This window comes from Leptopilina boulardi, unplaced genomic scaffold (assembly GCF_019393585.1).
Source record: "Leptopilina boulardi isolate dan_hultmark-lab unplaced genomic scaffold, ZJU_Lbou_2.1 LbouV2_211, whole genome shotgun sequence".
In the NCBI taxonomy this organism is placed as follows: Eukaryota; Metazoa; Arthropoda; class Insecta; order Hymenoptera; family Figitidae; genus Leptopilina; species Leptopilina boulardi.
Window position 1 is genome coordinate 635,741 of NW_026137765.1, and position 24,674 is coordinate 660,414.

General features: G+C 28.5%; 2 protein-coding genes across 7 annotated transcripts in view; one reads left to right on the forward strand and one right to left on the reverse strand.

Annotated features, from left to right (window-relative positions):
• Positions 1–17: 17 nt before the first annotated feature.
• LOC127278814 (inactive rhomboid protein 1) overlaps positions 18–24,674 on the forward strand; it is a 174,160-nt gene continuing 149,503 nt past the window's right edge. For 3 of the 6 annotated variants that reach the window (XM_051300714.1, XM_051300718.1, XM_051300719.1), the window contains exons 1-3: positions 3,432–4,979; positions 5,107–5,208; positions 16,033–16,247. The gene's annotated coding sequence lies outside the window, so the exon portion shown is untranslated. Of the gene's footprint in view, positions 165–1,295; positions 1,389–3,431; positions 4,980–5,106; positions 5,209–16,032; positions 16,248–24,674 lie in introns of those variants that run through there. The other 3 variants (XM_051300715.1, XM_051300716.1, XM_051300717.1) reach the window with 3 other exon arrangements.
• LOC127278818 (THAP domain-containing protein 7-like) lies at positions 1,566–3,159 on the reverse strand. The gene is made up of 3 exons (XM_051300728.1): positions 2,993–3,159; positions 2,453–2,721; positions 1,566–2,230 (listed from the first exon to the last, which is right to left on the reverse strand). Exons 2-3 carry the CDS (start codon positions 2,715–2,717, stop codon positions 1,827–1,829), a joined length of 669 nt encoding a protein of 222 aa, XP_051156685.1. The 5' UTR covers positions 2,718–2,721; positions 2,993–3,159; the 3' UTR covers positions 1,566–1,826.

The following is a 24,674-nucleotide window of genomic DNA, read 5'->3' on the forward strand; positions in this document are numbered from 1 at the left end:
TTTGGGCGTTACGAAGGCAACATCTGTGTCGCTTGGACAAATTTTTTTAAATAAATTTTTATTTAGGAATCATCGATTTCCCCCACTTCTCAGCAGTACAATAGGAGTATTCAAGGACAAAAGAAAAATAATTCCTTTTATAACCAAAAAGTTTAACGATGCAGGTAAACAATATTTATAATTAATAAAATATATTATGGTTTTCTTTTTTACGATGCAGATATACAATATTTATAATTAATAAAATATATTAGGTATTTCTTTTCTAAGGATATTACTATTTCTTCAAAATTATATATTTATTTATTTGAAGTGACCACAACCTCAAAACTTTTTTTTTTAATTATAATTACATTGTTATGTAGACTTTCTCTGTCCAAATTAATAGCATTGAATAATTAGATATTGTTAAACAGAGTAGGTTAATTAATTTATTTTTGTTTATTTGAATGAAAATCTATATTATTATATAGGTAACATGAATAATATATTAAACTTAATTAAAAACCTATATTATTATATGGGTACTATGAATAATATTTTAAACTGAATTAAAACCTATATTACTGTATGGGTACTATGAATAATATATTAAACTTAATTATGTAATTTAAAATTAGTCGATTAATTTAGTTTATCTTAATTAAAAAAAATGTTGGGATAATTTCGTTCATAATCAGATGAGCAAAGGAAATTTTAAGTTGTAATTATTCTTTGAAGTTCTTTATAAGAGTATTAAATGTGACGTTATCCTGTATACCAGGTAATAATTTTGCGTAGATTTTTATATTACCAACGTACTTGCCGTAGTACATATAATCATATGAATGTAATAATTCTCTCTTTCTATATATATATATATATATATATATATATATATCGGTAAAATGAATATCTGCAAAAATATCAACCGGCAGGGAAGATAAACCAAAATGAACCTTTTTCATTGGTCCAAATTGTATGACATATTTTATCTAATTAAGCTGCTTTAATCAAAGATTTATTAATTGATCAAAATTTAAAGTTGTAAACATAAAAGATTTGAACATTTCAAGTTTGATTTTGACAAAAGCATCACCGAAAAATTGCAATTCTCTAATCGTCATAACTTTTGTCCACAATTTAAAGTAGAATTAGTAAAACAATAAGATTCGTATAATTGAAAATAAATAAGTTTAATTTTATATTATTTCGTTTATTAATTTCAAAATATTTTACTTTAAATATTAAAAGTGATATCCGTGTTTTGTAAAATGTTTTTAATTAATTTTCATTTATATAATCTTTAAATTTATTTTCAGGATCAACGTATACAAAAAAGTATGCCGTTTCCAAGATGTAGTTTTGAAGCTGTTTTTATCTTTTTGATCAGAAAATCCAGATAATTGGTGAGTACTAAATACAATAATGAATATATTTAAATTTTTTATTTTTATTAATTTCTATGAATAAATTTCTAACAAGTAAATAAAAGATAAAAAAATTGAAGTGATAAAATTAATCTTTTTGGAAAAATCAATGAAAATAAAAATTTGTAATTAAGGTATAAAATTTTTGGCTAATAATTATAAAAAATCTTAAGTTTTCATTATTTATAGTAATATACATAACAATATTTTAACTTAAAGTTTACAATTTTTATTTTAATGGATTATTGTGTAATTCTGTATTTTTGCAGAAATAGAAACAAAACATAAAAATTATTGAGAAATTTAAGTTATTACATTATGAGACCAAAGCTAATATTTTTTGAATTTTTAAACATATAATTTCTTAAAATATATTTACATGTGTCCATCTATTGAACAAATAACTATAATCGTTTCTTAATGCCTATTTTGCATTTTTTCAATTCGATTTTTTATATCCTCCATGATATGATTAAGTCCCTCTAATTCTTGTTCTAAACATTGTATCCTTTCTAAAATAATATTTAGAAGTTTTTGAAGTTCCGCTGCATCAATTTCATCTAATTTGTCTTGAGTTTCTTTACTCGACATTTTTGAATTGTCTTTTGTTAAAGATTTTAATTTTTTTGGTAGTGGCGAACTTTCTTTTCTAACTGGTGATGATGTTAAATCAACATCGACAGGTCGTTTTATAGGTTTATTTTTTTTAGGCGAATCATCTTCTTTTTTTCGTTCTCGCTCTTCGTAACGTTGCTTTCGACCAGAATTTCTCTCTGAATCCTCTTCTTTTTCATTATCATTCAAATTTAAAGACGGTATTGCTGGAAAATAAAATTTTACTATTATTTATATTGTTAATTAAAAATATTTTTAAATTTTATACACAATTTACATTCAAATTAATATTTTAAAAAATCGTTTCACATAAGTCAATAATAATAAATAATTTTTACTTTTTTCATTAAATTAATTAAAATTTAAAAAAAATTAATTTTTCATCACAAAAATTTAGGTTACAGATTGAATTATTTATTTCAACTTACCATCAGATTTTAATTTTTTCTTTACTGGTAAATCCAATAATTCACTTCTAAGATTACGTTCAAAATCATCTTCTTTGAAATGTTTTACACACACATAAGAATGTTCATAATCAATTGGATCTTTTTTCCCGCATTTTTTTAACCATATTTGCCTCATCTTTGCATCTTTTGGAAAAGGATAATAATTATTTCGTTTACTTTGAGGACCTTTTGATTCCAAATTAATAAAGGTTTTACAATTTTCAACTATACAACGAACGCCCATGATTCTGAAAAATATTAATAAAAATATTATTTAATTTCAATGTTTGTACATAGTTGGTTTCTTGTTTATCCTTGCAATTTTAACGAACGTGGCTTAATTATAAAAATAGTGACAATTTGAAAAATTAGATTTTTAATAGTATCAATGTGAATTAAATAGTAAAATAGTTTTATTATTAAATTATTACAGAAAATAAAAAATTTATATATATATATATATATATAATTTGAGGTTAGGAAAATTGATAGAGGAAATATTGTAATAAAAGTACTTACGAATTGATATAATTTAATAATATTTATAACATTCGAATTAGGGCTTTTTGAATATTTTTTAACAATCCTTTTATTATTGCAAAATTCTTTGGAAATAATGAAAAATTGTGTAAACAGACTCAGTGGACGCTTAATAAACACATTATAGATTGCTACAAACAATTTGGGTTGATGCTAACGTATTAATTTTTTCGATAATGAAATCTTTTTTACCGACCTACAATGATAAAGTAGTTTATCATTAAGAGAGGAGGTTTCATTGAAAGTCGTAGGGATGTCGCTACTGTATAAGAGCTTGGAACTTTAGTACATTTGCACTTGCTGGTTGTTGCTCGGTCGTCACCCTCATCCCCTAACAATTGAACGCACCCCTTCCACTGATGAAGTGGATGCGCATTAACCCTGCGCACAATTTAGTTTTAATCGCGCAGCCGCGAAAATATGTCTTTTCTCATGTGAAAAAACAACAGTATTTATCGTCAAAGTGCCAGCAAACCCTGAAACTTTGATCGTTCGTATAAATTTTTGTTTTTAATAATAATAATAAAAAAAAAAGTGTAAGAAAGCCATTGGAAATATTCATTTGTAGAATAAAATCTTGCTAAAAAAAATTGTTGGCTAAAACATGAATTTAGTGTCTTGAACACCAGATGTCGTGTTCAGTTAATTCGGTCCACCCTTGTTTCGCTCTCGCCCGCGAATACCGATTTATCAACGAGAGAAGTTCGCGATTTTACAAGGAAATTTACTTTGTCGTGATGTGATTCGTGATATTCGATATTGATTGTACGCGCGTGTGATTTATTCAGTGTATTGAAAGAACTCTAACCAATTCGTTTGTTTCGTTGTGACCCCTCGAGAGTGAGGGTCGTGTGTATCTTGTTGTCTTCAAAGAGGCGGATCCTAATTGAACTTATTCCCATAAGAAATGAAACTTGAATTCTTTATTTTCGTTGAATTTATATTATATATTTTGTGGTGAATGTGAAAAATTGTTTATTCTCACATTGATAAAGTCTTGGTGAGAGGAAAGAAAATCGAGCATTTTTAGAGAGGAAGTCGCGGGAGGGTCGTCATCCATTTTGGGTGCGCGCGAGGTTATTCCAGAGAACGAACTTTTCTATCTATATTAAAGTGGTGATGCTTTTTTTTTTTTTTTTGTAAGAAACTCCTAGAATGGGTTCCAATTGCTGTCAGATTGGAATGATGAAGTATAACCTAATTTTCAAGGGTGAGTTCATTTCTCGATGTCAGAGAGGAAAGTAGGCTAATGGCGGAGGCTGTTTTCCACCTCGTAACCTCGATGTGAAAAAACGAGTCAGCTGGTTTTTGGATGGTGTGAACAAAGTCAGTTTTTTTTATCTTGATATATGGATAAATAGTAGATGAGTGAGATTCAAGTGGGAAAAAAAAGTATTATAGAATTATACAATTGTAGAAAAAAAAAAGATTCGAATTGGTGTTGTTAACCTCGAAAGTCGTTAACCTCGTTTCGTCCATTTCACCTGTGATTTTCAAGAGTGTCATCTTCTCTCTCTTGTCAAGTGTGCCGGATGAGAGGTAGAACAAGAAGAAGCTTGTGTTTTGAGCTTTCGTGTTTTATGTCAGAGCGTAATGTCGGATGCGCTCTTGAGGCGAGTCATTTGGATGAAAAACGAAGATGTTCCGACGGGTGAAACGAGGTCAGACGGAGGAGGAAAACCTCAGTTAGACTGAAAAACGATTTAAATCCTGAGAGATGGATTCTCGTTGAAAGTTCGGTAAGACCGGAAGTGTTTAGCCATAAGTGCTCTTTTCCGGTCGTGTTTGGAAATAACGTGTGTGGGGTTTTTTTTTTTTTTTGGTGTTTTGCAAAAGTTAGATTTTTCAATATAGATGAGTCATTTTTCTTGTGCGGTGTTTTAGCATTCATCCCATATATATGCGAATAGGGTAGCAACAAACATATCGGTGGAAATCCTTACGTCATTTTTTTTTGTGCAAAAAGGTAAAAATGGCAAAAAATGGTTTTTCTTTCTTTTTTTTTTTTTTTATAATTGCTGTTAAGAAACGATTATAGTAAATGTGAATTATTTCAATATAGATCTTTCACAAATGTATTTCTATTATTACAGTGATTCCGAGTGTTGACCAGTGATTCGATAGTGTTTTGTTTTTTGTTCAACCTGAAGGATTAAATATACGAATTGGATCTCTTTTCTTGGACTTCGAAAACAGTGAGTTTTGTTTTTTTTTTTAAATATAATATTTATATTTTAATTAAACTGAAATTAGCCGCGACTTTTATTAAATAATTCTGAAAAGATATAGTCAAAATACTTTTGAGGTATGAATTTTAGATATAAATATTATGTGAAATTTTTGAAGATTGAAATTATTTATTTTTTTAATGGCGGAATGAATAAATTAAATAAATTACTGCTAGAAAGTAGCGGCTAATTCGGTCTTATTAATAATTACTAATTATATTATTTATATTAGTTTGTTTTTATTAATTTTCAATTTAAAAAATGAATGCATTAGAAAACGTTTATTATTTCATGAAAATTTAACTGTATATAAATACTAATAATTAACGCAGTAAATTACAATTAAAAGATAATTAATTTATTATAAAAGTATTACTTGTTAATATTTAATAATTCTTAAATATTACTTACTAAGATTAATTTCAAATTGGGTTCTTTATTAATGAATTATTAATTCGTTTTCGAATGTATTAAAATTTTTACATAAAATTTAAAAAAAGTTATTAAAACATATTCTTAAAAATTAATGAACTACATAAAGATTTTAGAATTTGGCCATTTTATAAAAGTTTCCTTATGTAAAATTTCAATTATTAAGTTTCAAAAATATTTAAAATTTACACGCGATAGCTTATTCTTCTTTTTCTCTCTCTCTTTTTTTTGAAAAGAGTTTTGAAATATTCATTTTAATGTAGTGCCTTCTGCTTCTTGGTTATTACATTTTTGTCGACTCACACAGACTGAAGGTATACTCTCTCTTTCTCTTCTTGTAAGGGCAGAAAGAGCAACGAATAAAAGACTGGGGCCATCTATTGTGTCAAATAAAAATATGCAAGAGGCTTCTTGTCTAGTCTATTAGCTTTTTCCTCATATTTTTCTTCTTTTGGTTCGTCAGCTCTTCTTTTTTTCTTTCCTCTCGTTTCTCTCTCACTCTCTCTCACTTTCTGCACACGACCTTACACAGCAAGTAATATCGCGTAAAACTACATTGAAACTTTAATACGAAATCATCGAACATGGGAGTTGGCAATGGTCCAATGGACGTTGCCGACGATACACACTTATATAACTTTACACAAATCTCTCAGAGAGGAAAAGAGAGAGAGGGGGGGGGGGGGTAGAAACCAAGTTATTGGAAATGTAAATTGAAACTTGCAACATTACTTAAAGGTTTAATGCGTGAATACATCGATTTCGAAAAAGTTTTCTTAAATCTCGCTCATCTTCTCCCTCTCAATTTTGAATCCTAAATCCCCATAAAAGACAAATATCAGGTATTAAAAATACTCTAATTTTGCAAAGTTAAAAAAAAAACGAAAGAAAATAATTATATCTATTGGTTCATTTTTTAAAAATAAAAAATAATTAGGAACTTTTGTATACCAATTGTTATTTAGTTTAAATTAAATAATAATTATTGTTTTCCTTTTGTAGTTTTTTTTTTGAGGGAAAATATTTAAAATGCCGATTAAATAAGGTTCCCCATATCGTGTGACGTTTGTGTCTGACTATATAATCGATCTCCTCTACTGGACAGTAGTTCTTCACTCCCCTGTTATCTTTCTCGAGAACTTAGATCTCCTTGTTTTCTCTGTACTTTATATCTCTCTCTCTCTCTATACTTGTATTTTGTTGTTATACCAATGGCATTTATTCTTATCACACGAACACTATAACTCTGACTTTATCTACTTAAGGAAATTTATTTCAGTGCGTGCAACTATACTTTTTATATATATTTTATAATGTAGAAATTAGTGTAGCTTGTTTTAAAAAACGAAAATTAAGAGATTATTAATTATTTATATAAAAATCTTATTAACATCGTAATGAAAAATCTTAATTAAGAAGGTAATTTATTATTTAGAGCACTAGCACTATATATAGATATTTATAGTTAAAATAATGAAAAATATTTTCAGAGAAAAATTTTTCACCTTTGCACTTGTAGATGATTTTTTTTTATTCTCTAGCTATTCTTTATTTTCTAAGTTATCGATTTTTTAAAGATAACAAAAATTTTAATACTAGCGAAAGATAAATTATTATAAATGTATGGCATCAATATCTGTCATATTGCGCACCTTGGGCAACTATATATATATATATATATATATATATACATAGGTATTTCGGATCGTCTCTGATGTTATCCCATATATTGTGAAATGAAAACTTTGCATTCACATATATGTATGTTTCACTTGAACACCTTTCCTCCCTCTTTCAGAACCATTATAACATAAGGCCATGAATCATAAAATTGAATACGATGCACTCGATATAAATCAAAAACGATCATTCCACGACTCGTTATTTTTCGACAGCTCAACGAAAATCCATATCAGTTTCTTTTTATTTGTAGAATATAAATCTGATATTGAAGTAATTTAGTGAAAAAATAAATTTATTTGATTCATCTATTATCAAATAAAATATTTAATTTTTATTTGTGTCAAATAAACCGGAAATAATTTCTAATTAATCTTGTGTATTTTTTTTTTTGTTAATTTAATTTTCTTTCGGATGCTTTGTTGGATTAGCTAAGATTATTTGTCTCTGGCTCTTGTTGTTTCTAGCCACTCAGCTTCCTACCTTTTGTCCTTTCGCTTCGAATATATATCGTGGTTGGAAAACGTTAGTAACGCTCATGTAGTTTTGCTATACTTCCTTCTGTAATTGTGATTGCAATAGTGCTGTAAATTCATTCTCGCGTCTACTCGGATTAAGAACAAGCTTCAAAATGAAATGATTTTCATATACTGTGTGTGTGTGTGTGTGTGTAAATGTTACGGTTGTAGAAAGTAATCGCCTGGTTACTTTTCTTCCACTAGAAATGAACATTTTGACCTAAATTAAAATTTCTTATATTTCTATACTATTTCTGTTTTCAAATTTCGTGTTTCTTTTTATACCTAAAAAATAAATATCATTTAATTGACTTAAATAATAATTATATTTGTTAAAAAAAATAAATATTTATTTCATAATAGTCAAGTAACCGATTATTTGAAACAAATAATTTTTTTTTCATTGCATTTAATAAAGTATCTTTTTATAAAACAAATACGGAATCATATTTCGAAAAATTTACAATTATTTTTAACAAAACATATTGATATACAATATCACGAACAAATATTGTAGATAAAAGTATCAAATAAAGAATAAATATAATATTTTTTGTCAAAGTATATATACGTGGAAATAAATAAATCTACACTGAAAAAAAAATTTATTTGATTCAAATACCGGTGTATTTGGTTATTATCAAATAAATATTTACTTGAATCAAATATTTCTTATTTGAATCAAATAAATGGTATTTGCTTCAAATACTGAAATATTTGATTCAAATACTATATATTTGATTCAAATAAGAAATATTTGATTCAAGTAAATATTTATTTGATAATAACCAAATACACCGGTATTTGAATCAAATAAATTTTTTTTTCAGTGTAATAGAAAAAATACAAAAAATCTTTCATAAACAATACTCTTCACTTTTAGTTATAAAAAAAAACAGAATATTATAGCGGAACTTCCTTTTTTCTACTGTCAGTTTCATCGGTTCCTTTTTTTCCAGTTCAGTAAAGTTTAATATACAATATACATATATAGGGGGAAAAAGTTAGGTAAAAAGGAACCTATATAATAATTTTTCCCTTATATAATAGGAGAGAGGGTGAAGAAAAGAAAGAAATTTTTATGTGCAAGGGATGATAAAAATGGGTTTAAAAGTTTATGAATAATGGCTAATTGCAAAATCCATTAGAGGTACGGTGTGTGAAAAAGTGAGAAACCAGATGTCTTAAGCAGTATATAGTTATACATGAAAATTTTCTTCGAAAATTACTTCTGTTTGAAAATTTAACGCCACATTGCATTTATTTGATATATGTATAATAGTACTTGGCTGTGTGTGTGTGTGTGTGTGATTCTGCATTCACGAGAATCAATAACAACTGAGTGAGAGGGAACGTAACAATATACATAACAGTAGAACTCGTAGTTATGGCTCTGAGGTCGCTTTTCCAATTTATGCAAACATTCTCTCAACATTGCTTTTGCTTTCATGTTGTGATCCGTAATATTTGCAGGAATCAGTAACAATCTCTTGTTAAAAAAAGAAAAAGTGAATATTTCGCTGTATATAGAAAATTTAAATTATTACTTCATATTTTTCTTTCGGAAAAATCAATATGTGTATTTTATTCTGATTTGAGTTTATAATAATATCGTTTTATGTATGCACTTCAAGTTTCGTGCGGTTTACGGAAAATTCATATTCATTTGCTCATAATTGGGAGATTATTTACATTAAAATATTACTTTCAAAGTTAAATAATTTACATGGTGAAAAATGAATTATACTTACTAAACCTCTGGATCTAATACATTTTTTTAGGTCGTTTTAACAAATCTGTATTTTTGTAAGAAACAATAAAATTTTGTTGTAACAATAAAGATTTGTTATAGTGACCAAACAAAATTTGTTAGTTTCAGGTTTACAACAATTCATTTTTCTCCTTGTTTGGAAGTTTTTGTTACTTTACGAATATGTTGAATTTAAAGTATGTTGACAATTTGTTAGCGTTGCCGCAACAAAGATAGAGGGAGGGGGGAAGATAAAGTTTTGTAAGTGGAAGTTGTTCTCTCTCGTCCCTAATCCACAACGTGAGGTCAAGCCGCAACTATCGTCCAAGGAGCCACTTGGCTTCTAAAATTTGCGGCTAGAATATGTTGCGAACGAGTCTTATAACACCCCTTCTTATTTACATGAAAACTTTGGGGAAAATTAACGATCGCTTTAGGTTTCCAGCTGTCGACAAGGAAAAGCAAATATTTGCCATGAAAATCCATGGAGACACACCTGTGATAGTTAATATAACTGAAAATTTAGGTTAGAATCTGTAATAAACTTCGAAATCCCCCTTCGATTCATTAATCTTTGACAAAATTTCGTTTAATTCATATTTTTAAAATTGTATTTTGAATTCCTGTGTAATGCTCATTAGGGTAAACTGTTTTTATGGCTATAAACTATTTGTACACTTCACGAGAATTCTAATTAAGCTAAAATAGCTAGAAAGGAATTTTAAACAGGAATGTATTATATATTCATTTTAGTAATTGCAGCGAAAGTTTCGTTGCATTAATTTTAACATTTATTAAGTTCTGTTACTGTAGGAGTTTCCATTATTATTTTGGTATTAGTATAATCTAAATTAAAGAAATATATGTAAATTATAAGGATTTATAAATATTTTAGAAACAGGATATTTATTAGAATGTTTTTATAAATTGTGGTCGTTATTTTTTTTTCTAAATTATCGAAAGTTTACTCTTTTTAAGAAGTAGCAATCCATATTTTTCGTTGAAAATAATCTTTGGGAGTAGACCATTGGGAATCAAATGCCAATTTGCACCGACAGTTAGACGATTATTATGTAAATGCCGAGCTTTCGGCCGGCAAAGCCAACCATTAGTTGGATAGCGCCTGTGGGTCGCATACTACATTTAGCATTCAGGAGATTTTCTCTCAAGTCAAGTTTCTCTATTTTAAAAAGAGAGGGAGAGAAAGAAAAGTTTTGTGTTAAAATCTTAATGAAAAATAACAAAAAATTTCTTTTTTTCTTATAATAATGGTGTTTTTTGTTTTTGTAAATGATTTTTCGTTTGACTTTTAAAGAACAATTGGAAACGATTTTGAAATTTCACTGCTGCGCGGTTTACAAATTGCTCAAGCACTAGTACACTGGAGGCCAGTTTGGTTCGGTGAATAATGTCTAGCTGTAGGTATTGCTTTTTTTTTGTTTTCTTTTTTTTTCATTTTCTCTTTCCCTCCCCCGTATCGTTCTCCTCCTTTCCGTCGGTTTGGTTTAATCGACGATTCACCGTTGAGCCTCGGGGATTTAGAGGGTGTCTCGAAATTGGATCGTACGCTTTGTCAAATCCAGTAGACTATATGCGAATCCCTGTGTTGGTGTGCAACACACGTATATATATATATATATATATATATATATATATATATATATATATATATATATATCGGAAGCGAAGAACGAGTTATAGCTTGGCAAACTATAAGTTAAGTGATCCGTGCAAGAATATATGTATAGTTTCCTGTAAGAAAACTTATTTGATGAATAATTTACGGTAAACATTTTTTTTCTAGTGCTATTAAAAGAAAGTAGATATATCAAAAAGAAAGTTGTTTGAGGTTAATTGAACTTTGTAAACAGAGGTATAAAATTTGTTATAAATAGTGATGGATTTATAGACGTTTGCGATCTAGATTTTAGTTTATTATGGTACTGTATCCGTTTACTACCATCTAGATTGTATATGACGTAATGGTGAATGGTAATGTGAATGGTACGATAAATGCAGTGTCACCTTTAATCTGGATTGTATACCGTATAATATCTCCTAGAAATTTGATATCAAATACTAACGTAAACCACTGTAAATTATGTTTATATATTGTATCTGTTTTCGATATTCAGTAATTGCTAATTCGTGTTAAAATTACGAATTCTTTAAATTCTTAAAGAAATGGAGTATGTATTTGGCCAAATTATTTGTTGTTGAAATATTTTTGAAAAGAAAGGAGATACATTTGTTCTACTTTTTTTTATAGTTCTATCCTTTAGAGAAGATGTGTTATACACATTTGGAATACCTCGTGATTTGTGTTAAGAGAATTTCTTGAATAGTGAATACCAAATGGACGTATGTACCATTGGTAAATGATAATATGCAGCATCGTGCGTGAAGCATCTGCAATTGCGGCCACTGCACCCTAGTAGAATTCATTGGTTGTATCTGCATATTCCTGATAGAGCATTAGGGGTATTGCTATATAGTAGTCCAGAAATCGCTCAATGGTATACGTTCTGTCCTCGGTTCGGTTCAGTTCCGATAATGCGATTCATTTCAAAAGCCCTACTGAAATCGCTTAGTACGGCGCGCACACACAAATGTGATTCGCCCTTGATCCAGCTTTCAGGAAACTAGTCTCCATGATGAATGGACCAGTTTAATGTTTCATGCTTCCGAATGTTAATCGAAAGCCTTAAAACCACCGGAAGCCATGGATATATATACTCCCATAGACTATATATATTGATGATGATGTCTGGAATCGTACTCTGCTTGTGAAATGAACATAGTTTGCAAAAATACACTGAAAAAAAGGTAGCATTGATTCCATAAAATCATGTACTTGTCTGTATCATATACAACTAATTTTCTTGATTCAATAATATTTTTTCCAATGGCGATAAAGTTTTATATTAGTGGAATTAATCATTAGGAATCTATTCTTTTTGGTGAAAATTTGGTAAAGAGAATCTTCTGTTTCTGAATTGATTGCCAGTGGATTTTATTATTTGAATATAATAGTTTCAATTTTTTGACTAGTGGATCAAGTTTCAATTTATCGAAGTTTCGTTTGTTTGATTTTTTGTCTAGATGAGACTGAAGGAAAAAAAAAAATATTTTTCATAAAGTGTTTTGTATACTTTATTTTTTTGTTGTAGAGATTTTATTTAAAATATATTTTTTTCAGCCATTCTTCAAATGTTTTTCTTTTAGTGTCCATCGATGTAAAAATGTTGTGTACATCCGATATCATAAAATATACCGCCATTGCGGAAAAGAGAGTTCGAGTAAACCGACGACCAATATATTGATTTCATAGTGTGAGGGACCAGAAGAGGGAGCATTGGCCACCAGTTTACCCCGCACAATACTAAATCTGCTCTTACCCGAGTCTCCCTTTTCTCTTTATTTCTGTCTGGAAAAGAATACCCTTAGTTCTTTTTTTCTTCTTTTCTTTTTTTGCTTTCCGGCACCAAGCATCCGTATAGCATTGAAATAAAAACCGAATCAAATCTAAGAAATCAAACTGTGAATTCCTACTAGCGAATATTCGATTTCATGGATATCGATTTTATTCGTATAGTTTTTATGATGAAACAAAAATATGAAAACTTGACGTTTATTTATTTTTTGTTTCCTTTAAGATAATGACAAATAAAGAAACAATGCATTCTACTTTATATAGCGGAAAATCACTGCGGGAATATTGGCAAATGTCTTATCCACCCTCTCTGATTTGTCACCGTTAATCTACTTTTCTTCTGTTCTGGTAGTTGCCGTTTTCTTGTTCTTTTTTCTCATCCTCATGGGTAACATTTTTTTCTTTTTGGCTATTTCTGAGAAGCATAAGGTTTTTCCGTAACCCTCCTAAATGTTTTTTTTCTGTCATTCTCGTTAAGCGTGATGTGATTTTTTTTTGTTAAGGAAGAAATAGTAAAATTTCTCTATGCGAAATTTAACGATTGAAATATCATGTAAAAATTTAGTTTTCTATGCGAATATATAGAGAGAAAAAGAGGTGTATTGTTAGGGAAAATGGATCGTTAATATAGAGCCAACAAATTTTGTTTACTCTCCATTACAAGTCAGTTTATTTCCACTGTAATACAGGTTGTTGATTTTATATTATATAGGTACACGGTTTTTGCTAAACAAATTCAAATTTTAACAAGTATATATAATAAAATTTACAATGGACGTTAATTGTGTTGCATATGCGTTGAAGAATAAAATTGTTTTCAAAGTAAACACAAACTGTTTGTTCGATATTAACAATTTTGGTTTAATTTTGAAACAACCGAGTATACTTAAATAGGTAATGCAACAATGTAGGTACATAACTATTTTTTGTTAACAACAGTATAATTATTTATAATTAATTCAGTAATTGAAATAGGTATTATAGATTATTTCTCTACATATAAAGAAATATCTTATATTTTTATATAAGGTTTCTTTTCTTTACTATGTTTCATTAGTCAGCATCAGATTATATAGACATAGATATCCAGAGGAAATTTCTATATAGATTTGTAGCCATTGAAAATAGAGGCTTACATGAAAAAGAGAAAATGATGATTTTCAAAAGAACATGAAAGAAAAATAGGTTAATCTTTTTGCAATGGTACATAAACGACTATTTCTTGAATATTCGCTGTGTATATATTTAGATATAAAAAGAGATGAATAAATAAGTCTGACTTTATGAAAGTTTATCTTTGTATAGAATTAGTTTATTATATTTAATTGGAGTTAATAGTAATTTATGACTTTTTCTTTTATTCCGTAAAGATTTGATTTTTAATTTTGGCTAAATATTTTCAATGAAAGTAATAGTGTTTCATTTCTTGTTCGCAAATATTCTATTTTGTTAGAAAAACAGAGAAATTGTCTAATGGAATCAAAAGTGATTTTAGTGATTGAGTTTTGGTTAATGCGAGGCGAAAGCGCAATATAGAGATGAGGAAGCAGAATGAAAGGGAAGATGTATAGTGTCAGGTTTTGTTACCGGAAGTAGAATAGACATTTTGAAGGAAGGTAGCGGAACATGACCTCAAAAGTAATTCCTTATACCTAGCTACCAAAACGTCAATAAGATGACCTGATCTCATCTCGCATCTCTTCTTGACGATGATTAATGAAGAAAGTGTGTTTCATGATATTAAATTTCAAAATAATGGTTTTCTTTTTTTGTGTGAAAATTAACACTGCTGCCACTTTAAAACAAAAACATATCATTTATTTTCGCGAGAATTTTTCGTTTAAAAAAAACTATGTTTATTTTTTCATTCACACTTGAAAATGATTAACTTTTTTCTTTAATGTCGTTTCCTTATTTTTCTCCTCTTCTTCTTTGCTAATGTGTGTCTGTGTGTAAAACTAAAAGTAAAATGTGAGTTGATATTACAGTTGTTTACAAGTTTGTTTGAGAACTTAAGACTTAAATGCGTCCAGTCCTCATCTTCAAAGTTTAAATAAGTCTCTCCTTCTCTCTTTCTCTCTGTTTCGAAGAAGCTGTTGCTTAGTTTGTAAGTCGCGAGAACTCGCCGATAAAAGTTACATCGTTTAGTGTTTTCTAAAAAGAAGGTCACCTCAATCTTCTCTTCATTTTCTCATTTTCACTGTTTGCTTTCTTTTCTTGAGGAGAGAAAAGAAAAGTGCTCAACCTGCCAACAAGAAAGAAAGAGAGAGAAAAAAAAGTTCGTTTACAATCTATGTTAACGCTGGATTTAGCGATATCAGATGCTTTAGCCCCGACAAACTATCGACTCGTTTTCTAACACACAAAGCTCCATTCTATATATACCAATTTCCTCTCTCTCGGATGCAAGAGAAATATGTACCTTAAGCAAAAATCGATTCATTCTCTCTTGAAATACGTGCCTATTATCTCTCCATTGGTGCAAATTTTCACGATGCGATGAGGAACACACATTTGTGAGGAAAAAGGCAACGAACAGTGAACCCTAACCTTATTATATGTTGAATTAAGGAAACTGCAAACATCCACCAACAGAATTTTCCTCTATTCTTTTTTTTTTAAATTCAAGTTTGAAAGATTTAATGAACGGAAGGAAAAATTTTATTTCTTGAAAATTCTCTGTTGATGGCATTATACGTCAGTTTAAAACTCTTTTAGTTTTTCTTTACTTAACAGGTAATATAACCTTTAACTAAAGATAAACTATGGAATATAGTTTTATTTTTAGTTACAGATAACCTTTAAAAATAAAGATAAACTATATTCTAGAGTTTTACAATTATATAGAAAGTTATACATATGTAAATAATAATCCGTACTTTAAAAGATTGTCATAATTTTGTTTTTATATTACTAAAAATTTCTCTTTACTGTTTATGTTTGATAAATTTATTAAATTTCGATTGTTTAATTTTCAGAATTTTGGAATGCATAAGGCGAAGGAAAAAGGTTCTGTTGGGCAAACCGGATGTGGATCGGAGGTGTCCAGTTCCAAGGTGAATAACGAAGAAGGTCGAGCCGTTTTTGAGCGGTTCGAAGGTCGGTGAGCACCGCGACGGGGCGAGCAACCCCGTTGCCTCGGTCAGCGTTTAGTAAATCTTACTTCTTCCACTGTCGCCGAACAACAGAACAGGTGAGTCGAATTTTTTTTAACATTTCAGATAATTCGTTAATTATATACAAAAAAAAATTTGGACTCAAAATAGATAGAATTTTTAGGTTAGGAATCTTGTGAATTGGCAATAGAACGAGTGTGCCAACTATTTAACACGAAACTATAGATAATGGCGCTAAAATTTGAAAATTATTAAAATAAAATCAAGATACGTGACAATGAGTCCAGATTTTTTTCTGTAAATCACAATTACCATTTATAGACAGTATAAATAAAATAAATAAATATAAAATCTAGATTTTTATTTATTAATTTTATAATGGCATTTAATTGAAATATTGCCGACTTTAATATTTTTGATACATATATTGAATATGTTTATTATGAAATTTATTTATTATTTATTTTGAAGTAATTTGACTTTAGTTTTTTTTTTTTTTTTTTTTTTGAAAAATTTGGTTTACAAAAGATGATTATATATGTGTCCTACATTACGTTGAAATGAAATATAGGTTAAATGAAAATTTTATTACTGAAATTATTATATGTCGTGCGATAATTCAAAAATGCCACTTTCATGTGAAAATGAAATTCGGAAAATTATGAAAAATGGTAATTTGTGCAAATGAAGATTAGATTAACTTGCGAAATTCACATATATAGATATGAAGAAAAATTCAGTAATTTGATAATTTAAAGATTAAATTATTATATGATTAATAACGTTTCGGAAACGTGAAAATAAATTTCCGAATAAATAAACATTAGTAATAAAGAGAGAGAAACATATCGATTTTATTATAGTAAAAGTTTCAAAAAATGGTGCGTAAAAAATTACTTAAAGGAAAATTTAATTTTATTTGAAAAATTTAAAATTTGGTTCGTTTGTATGGAAGGGACATTGAATCGTTACGAAAATCAAGTTTGACAGTCAATCAGTGCTTGACAAAGTGAATCAGTTAATCGAATTTTTTTTAGTCACCTCGTTTAGTTTTGTACAATTGAGATCTGATATTGGGTTTATCGCCAGATCTCTCCCAGTTGCCACTCGCTCTTCATTACCATAGATTTTGTAAAAAATTTACAAAAATCCCTTTGATAGATGTTGATGCTTCAAAAAAAAAAAAAAAAAGAATTGATGGATTTTCAATTTCTTGTCAAACATCGTTATTAGCGATCCATCAAAAAATCTCCCTTAATAGAAAATTCTCCTTTTTTTCAAGTTGTATTGTTTTTGAATATTTGATAGATCGAAAAAGTAATAATTTGATATTTCAAGATTTAACTTATTGAAAAGTTATTATCATAATGTAAAATATTTTTACAAAAATACAAATATTTTCAATGTAGAGTTTTCAGTGTCATTATTGACATGGAAAATATGAGATTGTAATTAATTTGTATTGATTTTTTTTTTGCCGAGGGTATAAATTTAATTAAAATTCAATATATAATTAATTATATATTACAAATATTGAGTATATTGCTATACAATCAATTTATATTAAATTTATAATATTTACTCAAATATAAATTGGGTAATTTAATTTCTAATAGGAAAAATTGTAATAAATTATTGGATTTATAATTTTTTTTTTATTTTGAACTCTTGTAGGGAAGAGTGAATTACTATATTAAGAAATTTTCCATTGAAGCATAAATAAAAAATTTTTTTTTGATAATATGTTGAAGAATGCGCATACATTTTAGGAATTCAGCTGAGCCATGGTGCACTTAACTTGGTAAATCGAGTGACTCGGTATTTTTGTGCAATCTGTGAGAGAGCCGCGCGCGACTTCCCTTAAAAGAGTTTTCCTGTGAGGGAGAGTATTTTCAAAAGAATGGGAAAAAAAGTGAACGAGGAAGTTGAAAAATACTTTGTAGGAGGGAAGTTTTCGACTGTTTGCTGGTTATATGATTCTAGAGGGTGACAGGAACTGAAGGGGAATGGATATAAAGCAAATTGATGTGTGTGAGGGTTGAAAACTAGGGTATGAGGATAAATGCGGAAGGTTATAAGGGTACAAGTTTCAAATTCGTTGTTAGAGGTAAAACATCAAGGAGGGAAGTAAGTTTTTGAAATTTAGTTTAAGTTTTCTCTCTTAATTGTTTATAGAAATTTCTAGGGCGTTAATTATAGAGTTTTTGATGAGATATAGAGATCGACTAACAATATTTGTTTCAACGATGCTACTTATATTTAACTTAGTTAATTTACACCAAAACCTCGAAAAGGATGAGAAAAAGCATCGTTCGCCTTTACGCGCGCTTTCTCAAACGAATGCAATTTCACTTATTTCCTCTCATTTCCGCGAGGTTCGTGCCAACTTTCATAAAACTCCAATAATGTCTAACTTTGAAAAAACAACTATAATTAACTGGAACAATTCTTCTTTATAGTTTATATATTTACAAATTTATTGTTTTGAAATAATAAAAAGAAAGTGTATAAGTAGATTGTAAAACGGAATGTGAAAAACTTTTTATATTATTTTTTCCTCGTTTGAAATTGTATACAAAAACGGAATAAAGATTTAGTCTTCTTTCTACTTGTCTTTTAAAAAAAAGTTTAATATTGAATTTACTTTTTTTGAAACAAGTTTTTCACACATGCCTCAAATGACATTTCTTTTTTTCTAATTAGAAAATGCATTTTCGATTTTTAGGTCAGAATCAAAGTCATGAGAGACAATAAAATGATAAAATTTTTTTTTTCTATTTTCCACTTCGTCGTTTGCCCTTATTCTATGACATTCTCTTTGCAATCGACGAGACGCTTGTGCATTTTCTTCAAATTCATTTCTTAGATTCATTTTGAATGTGCATGAGAGAACTTTCTCACAGCTTTTGTCAGCTCTCATTTCCCAGATAAAATAAAAGCAAAAGTGATTTTTCTTTGAGAATAGAAATTCTTTTACCTCTCAGTTGAACTGATGAAAAAAATGTTACTCGTGGAAAATAAATTTTTATTCGCCTTTAACTAAAACTAATAATTAGAAAATTTTTTTGAATTAATTTATTTTTATTCCATTAGAATATTTGTAGAGCTCTAAAAATGACCTTTTACAAATTTGTATGCTTAATTAATTAATACTAAATGGCTTTAAATTACGTGAAATTTCCTCTCGTTTTATAATATATATCAAGTTTGAACAACTTGATTATTAATTTACATGGAGAATATGCTAATATGGAGAGAGAGGGAGAAGGAGTGGTGAATTTATTAATTCTGCAATGGTTATTGAATTGGAAAATATTTGTAGTTGAATTTTTGAGGTTGGGAATTTAATTTAAAGAGGATGATGTTTCGATTGAATATTAATGATGCATCGTAAGGTAATATCATCGCGTAAATTCACGAGCTAAATTAACGTCACGTGTTCTCAATATGCGCTCTATATATATAGAGGTACTGTGATAATTTTGCGTGACTTCGATATATACGAAATTCCCTTGTTCTGCTGATTCGTACTTTATGGCACGGATGGCGTATTTCTCTGTTCTCTCTGCTATAACTGGTTACGAGAATGAGTCACAGAGTAACGTTACCCTATTCTCTGTTGTCATGTCCATGCTCATGTGATGCGCTTATAAATGTCCCAACGGACAAGAAATATGTATGTACGTCACTCTATATTTGATATTGCTGCTGCTCGTATTAATAAGGTCAACTGCACATACACACATATATACATTTAAACCAGAAACTCTCAAGTTGATATTTTAATCATATTTTATAAACAAAATGCAACTTCATCCTCTCTATATAAATTCCTTTTATGACCTAGACCTCTACATATATTAATCTGCACTTGGAGTGACTGTAATTATTCATGAAATTGTTTTATGATAATTAAATTTACCATCTTGGTTTATGTTTCATATTATTTAGATTATAATCTAAATTAAAAAAATATTTAACTTGATTATTTATTTTCTTATTCAAATGTCATGGAAAAAAATTTCATCTGATACAACGAAACGTTTCATTATAGAGTAGTACAATAAAATGTTGATTGGTATTTAAATCAAAATTTCTTTGTCGCCTCAACAAATTAATTTATAAAATAAATTCAATAATTAATTACAAAAAATTTAATTGAACATTTGGTAAAAATTTTTTTAAATTATTGGCTTTTTTATAATTAATAGTCGAATTTAGTTATATATAATTATAATGTAGTAAACAAAAACGTAATTGGAGACTTATATTCTCGTTTAATTAAATGTTTTGGGAGCCGAGAAATATATGTGTTCAATTAATTAACTTGTTTTCAAACAGATTTTAAAATGATTTTTGTAAAGTAATCCGTAATTAAAAAGAAAAAAAAAACAACTTCCATTGCGATTGAACTATTCATTGGGAATTCATTAATTAAAACATGAGTCCCAGTGTGTAATCATTGCGAGCAATGAAAATGTGATTGATTTTATAGCGTATATTTACATTTCACTTTACTTTTCGCGAATAATCGCTTGGTAATTAATTGGCCAGATTCAAATGTCTACAGAATTTGCATTTTAGTTTTCTTATTTGATTTTTCCTCTTAGCGAGTAGAAATTCGTTCTTTTTTTTTCTTTCTCTTTTCTCTACATTCTCTCGTACTCGTTGTATTGTACATTCTACAGATTTAAGGTTCTTATAAGATCGCTAGCCATTTTAATAGGTTCTATTTTGCTTTCCAGCTATTTTTGCTGCATCTTGTATAAATAGGAGAGAGTATTTGGAATTCCAAAGTAGAATCGAAGGAATTGCTCATGTTCATTGGTCCATTTTTTTTATATATATAGAAAGACCGAACGGAGAAAAATTCCATTATTATCAATCTTGATCTTTATATAAATGAGATAGAGGATAGGAATTTCAGATTTATTTTTATTTCAAATTTGAGTGGCCACACTTTTTTTAAAGTTAATTTTTTGATAGAAAAAAAACAAATTTTTCTTATTTATCAACATTTGTTTTAAAAATTGCAAATTTAAGCTGTTGACGATTGTTCTCTAGGAGAATTTTGTAGAGAGTTCTGTCGCGAGTGTGTATGGTAAAAAAATTGGAGACCTTGAACGAAGATCGATAAGTAGTGTATAGGGATTGGATTGGATACGTGTTTAGGACAGTTGAGGGTGATCGGAGGAGTCAGACGAGACTCCCCTGTAGTTCTTATCACGACAGGGAGTTTTTCTCCTTTATACGATTTCAGCAGTAGTCGGACAATCAGCAAAGCTCGCAGCTCCCTTGCAGCCATTGTAAACAGAGCCATTTGTCAGGTGACGACCAGAAACTCCCACCTCTCTTTCTCTCTCTCTCTCTCTCACTCTCTCTCTCACTCTCTCTATAGATACGATTTCGTTGTCGGCAAAATTCTGTTCTGTATTCTTCCCTCGTAAAGAGAAAAATGGCAAACGCATTTTCAAAGCACTTGAATTTTTTTTCTAAAAATAAACTTTTAAACGAAATTTCGAAATGTTCTGTAAGTCATATATATCACTGATTGATTGTTGTTTGTTTCTTGTTCTTCAAGTTTTATTTTTAACAGTTATAAAGTTTTGTTGAAATTCACAAATGTTTGTTCAGATGAAAAATATTTACGCTTGTTTTTTTGTGCTACTTTAGTTGAAAATAAATAATTAATAGTAAACAATATATTAAAATTTTAAGATAAATTTAAATATTACTTAAATTTTTTTTAGTACTAGAAAAATATATTCATAATATAATGAAATTCAGTTTTGAATTTTTTAATAAAGCTAATAGAATACAGATGAAATTTTTTGCTGGTAATGCCATATATAGTATTTTAATTTACTACCTCTTCCTGATCATAGATAATGAAATAAGAAAACAATTATGTGTCAAGCACAGTTTACTCGGTGAAGAAAATTTAATTTTATGAAAGTGCATCTATAGAAGAGGGAAAGAGAGAGAGATGGACATTTTTGTGAAAAAGTTGCTTTAAGCTGATCACGTTTTTCTATGAAAAGAACTCCGATAGGAAATTATAATCAGAAAGATTTTTAATACTTAATTCTTCATGTACATAATCAGTATTAAATTTTATTTAAAATATGTGATTCTAAAGAGGGTGATTTTAAAATGAATTTTTTATTAATTATAATTTCTAAAAGTCAACATTTTTTTTCAAAATCTAATTTATTATTAGTGATTACAGTATATTACATCTTGACGATTATTTTATGATTCATTGAATATAAAATGTCGACTTTAAAAAATCACAGTCGCACAACTCCATTTTCTATTGACCTATTTTTGGTCACGTAACTAAATTTTTCCCTTTTTTTTAGGAAATGACAGTTATTTATCTTTCGGATTTGTTAAATTTACTCTCGAACATTTCATTACTTATACTTTAAATTATTTATATTGTTTATTTTACAAATTTCGAAAATGTGAAATATTAAACGATCCACTATTATTAATTAAATTATGATAATTTTTCACTGATTTAGATTTGCAAACTTAATAGAACAATATATTCAAAATAAAATATTTGTTATTATTTTCGATATATACATCATCATTAACTGAAATTTTCTTTATATATAAAGTTAATTGCAGTGAGAAACATTAAACCCTTTAAATATAACATATAGCCTTTACCAGGGATTTCGAAACTTCATCAAAGTGTCGAGGTTGACAAAGGCGCCAAGCTTCTAGCCAATCCTTCACACAGGATCAGATGTGATTCTGATGTGATCAGTGCTCATCGTAAAATCAGGGATTTATAGTCAAATGAAGTTGGAGTTTATTCTTTTACAAAAAATATAGTTTTGTTCTTCAAAATCTCTCTCTCTCTCTCTCTCTCTCTCTCTCTCTCTCTCTCTCTCTCTCTCTCTCTCTCTCTCTCTCTCTCTCTCTCTCTCTCTCTCTCTCTCTCTCTCTCTAACATGTTTCATCTATTTTATTACATTTCGTTTTATTTAGAAAAATTGTTAAAATTTAGCATATTGATTTAATTTTCTCATTTCATTATTATGAATTTGTCTCATTTTTATAGTTTTTTTGTGAAAAAATTGTTATACACGTTTTTGAATCAGAATAACAAGAATATTCAAAAATATTTTGTTTTGATGCCAAGAATGAGATTTTCAAGGTTGTAGGAGAAATTTCCAAGTTCTGAATATCATAAGTTGGTGTGATATATTATTAGCTTTTGGGGGTTCTCCGTCCATTGTGTTTAAACTATCTTCACTTTGACCTTGAACAATCATTTCAATATCTGTTCACAAGTTGGAGTAAACTAAATTATAGAGATCATGTTTAATTTTTAGTGAAAAGATTATTTATTTCACTGATGATAATTTTTTAAAATTTTAACAAAAATTTAATTTTTGCTTCAGTTTTACGTTAATTAATTTTTCAGATTTGAGATTAAAAATTTATAGTGAATCGAATAATTGTAGTTGATTGATTAAAAAAAAAGAGATTAATTTTATGCCGGAAATCATTCCCCCTAGTTTCATGCTATACTAAATCTTTATATCTAATCAGAAGTTAACAAATGCGACAAATAAGGTTGTAGTTTCAGTTCGTGTTTGCCGTCAAGGTGACTTCTAATTTATTTCGCAATTAAGTCTGATTCATTTCACTGCCAATATATAGTTTTCTTAATTTACCCAAACCATACTTCTTTTTCTCTCCTTAATCTAGTTTGGATATACTTTTAATTTTATCAAGATTTCATAGACTTTGGGGGGAAATAATTTTTTATACTTTGTTCATTTGATAATTATGTTTGGTATTTTCTTTTCATTATTCTCTTATTTACATTATTTTCAATTTGAACTGTCATTGTTTGGACGTTCAACACTTTACTAAATTACATACTGTAAAAACGTCACACCTGAAGGTTCACCTCAAAAAAAGTAATCTTATAGAAAAATTGCTTATTCGCTCAAAACAAAAATATTTATCTTTGAATTTTATGTTTTAAAAATAATGTTTGGAAAAAATTGAGTTCAAATGGTATAAATAAATTTTGTTTAGTGCATATTAAAAAGTTTTTCTTGAGAGTATATTATTAGTGTTGTAAAATGTTGAAGAAAAGCAAGAAGGGCGAGTCTCGAGAAGAAAGTTAAAAGTATACAATTTCAACTCGTTGGAATTATGCTCGTTGGTCTTTCGTGAAGCAGCGTTTGCCGACGTGACTTATCTGAAGTCTTGCACTCTAACGATCTCCTCTCACGTTCGAAACACACGCGGCTAGTTATATAATTAGTCAAGGTACAACGAGGTAGCTCCAGTAATTATCTCGATAAGGATAAGCATAACGATAACGATAACCAACGTTCTTCCGGCATGTGCAGCTGGTTCATGCTCACGGAAGCAGAGTGATAACCTTCTTCTTCTTCTTCTTCTTCCTCCTCCTCCTCCTCATCCTGAACTGTGATCGCCTATACTACTACTGCAGTGAAAAAGTTTCTTTA

Coding starts and splice junctions, on each gene's coding strand:
- LOC127278818 (XM_051300728.1), bottom strand. CDS start 2,717: ATGGGCGTTCGTTGTATAGTTGAAAATTGTAAAACCTTTATTAATTTG. Junction 2,231..2,452: donor GAAAAAATTAAAATCTGATG/GTAAGTTGAAAT, acceptor TTTATTTTCCAG/CAATACCGTCTTTAAATTTG.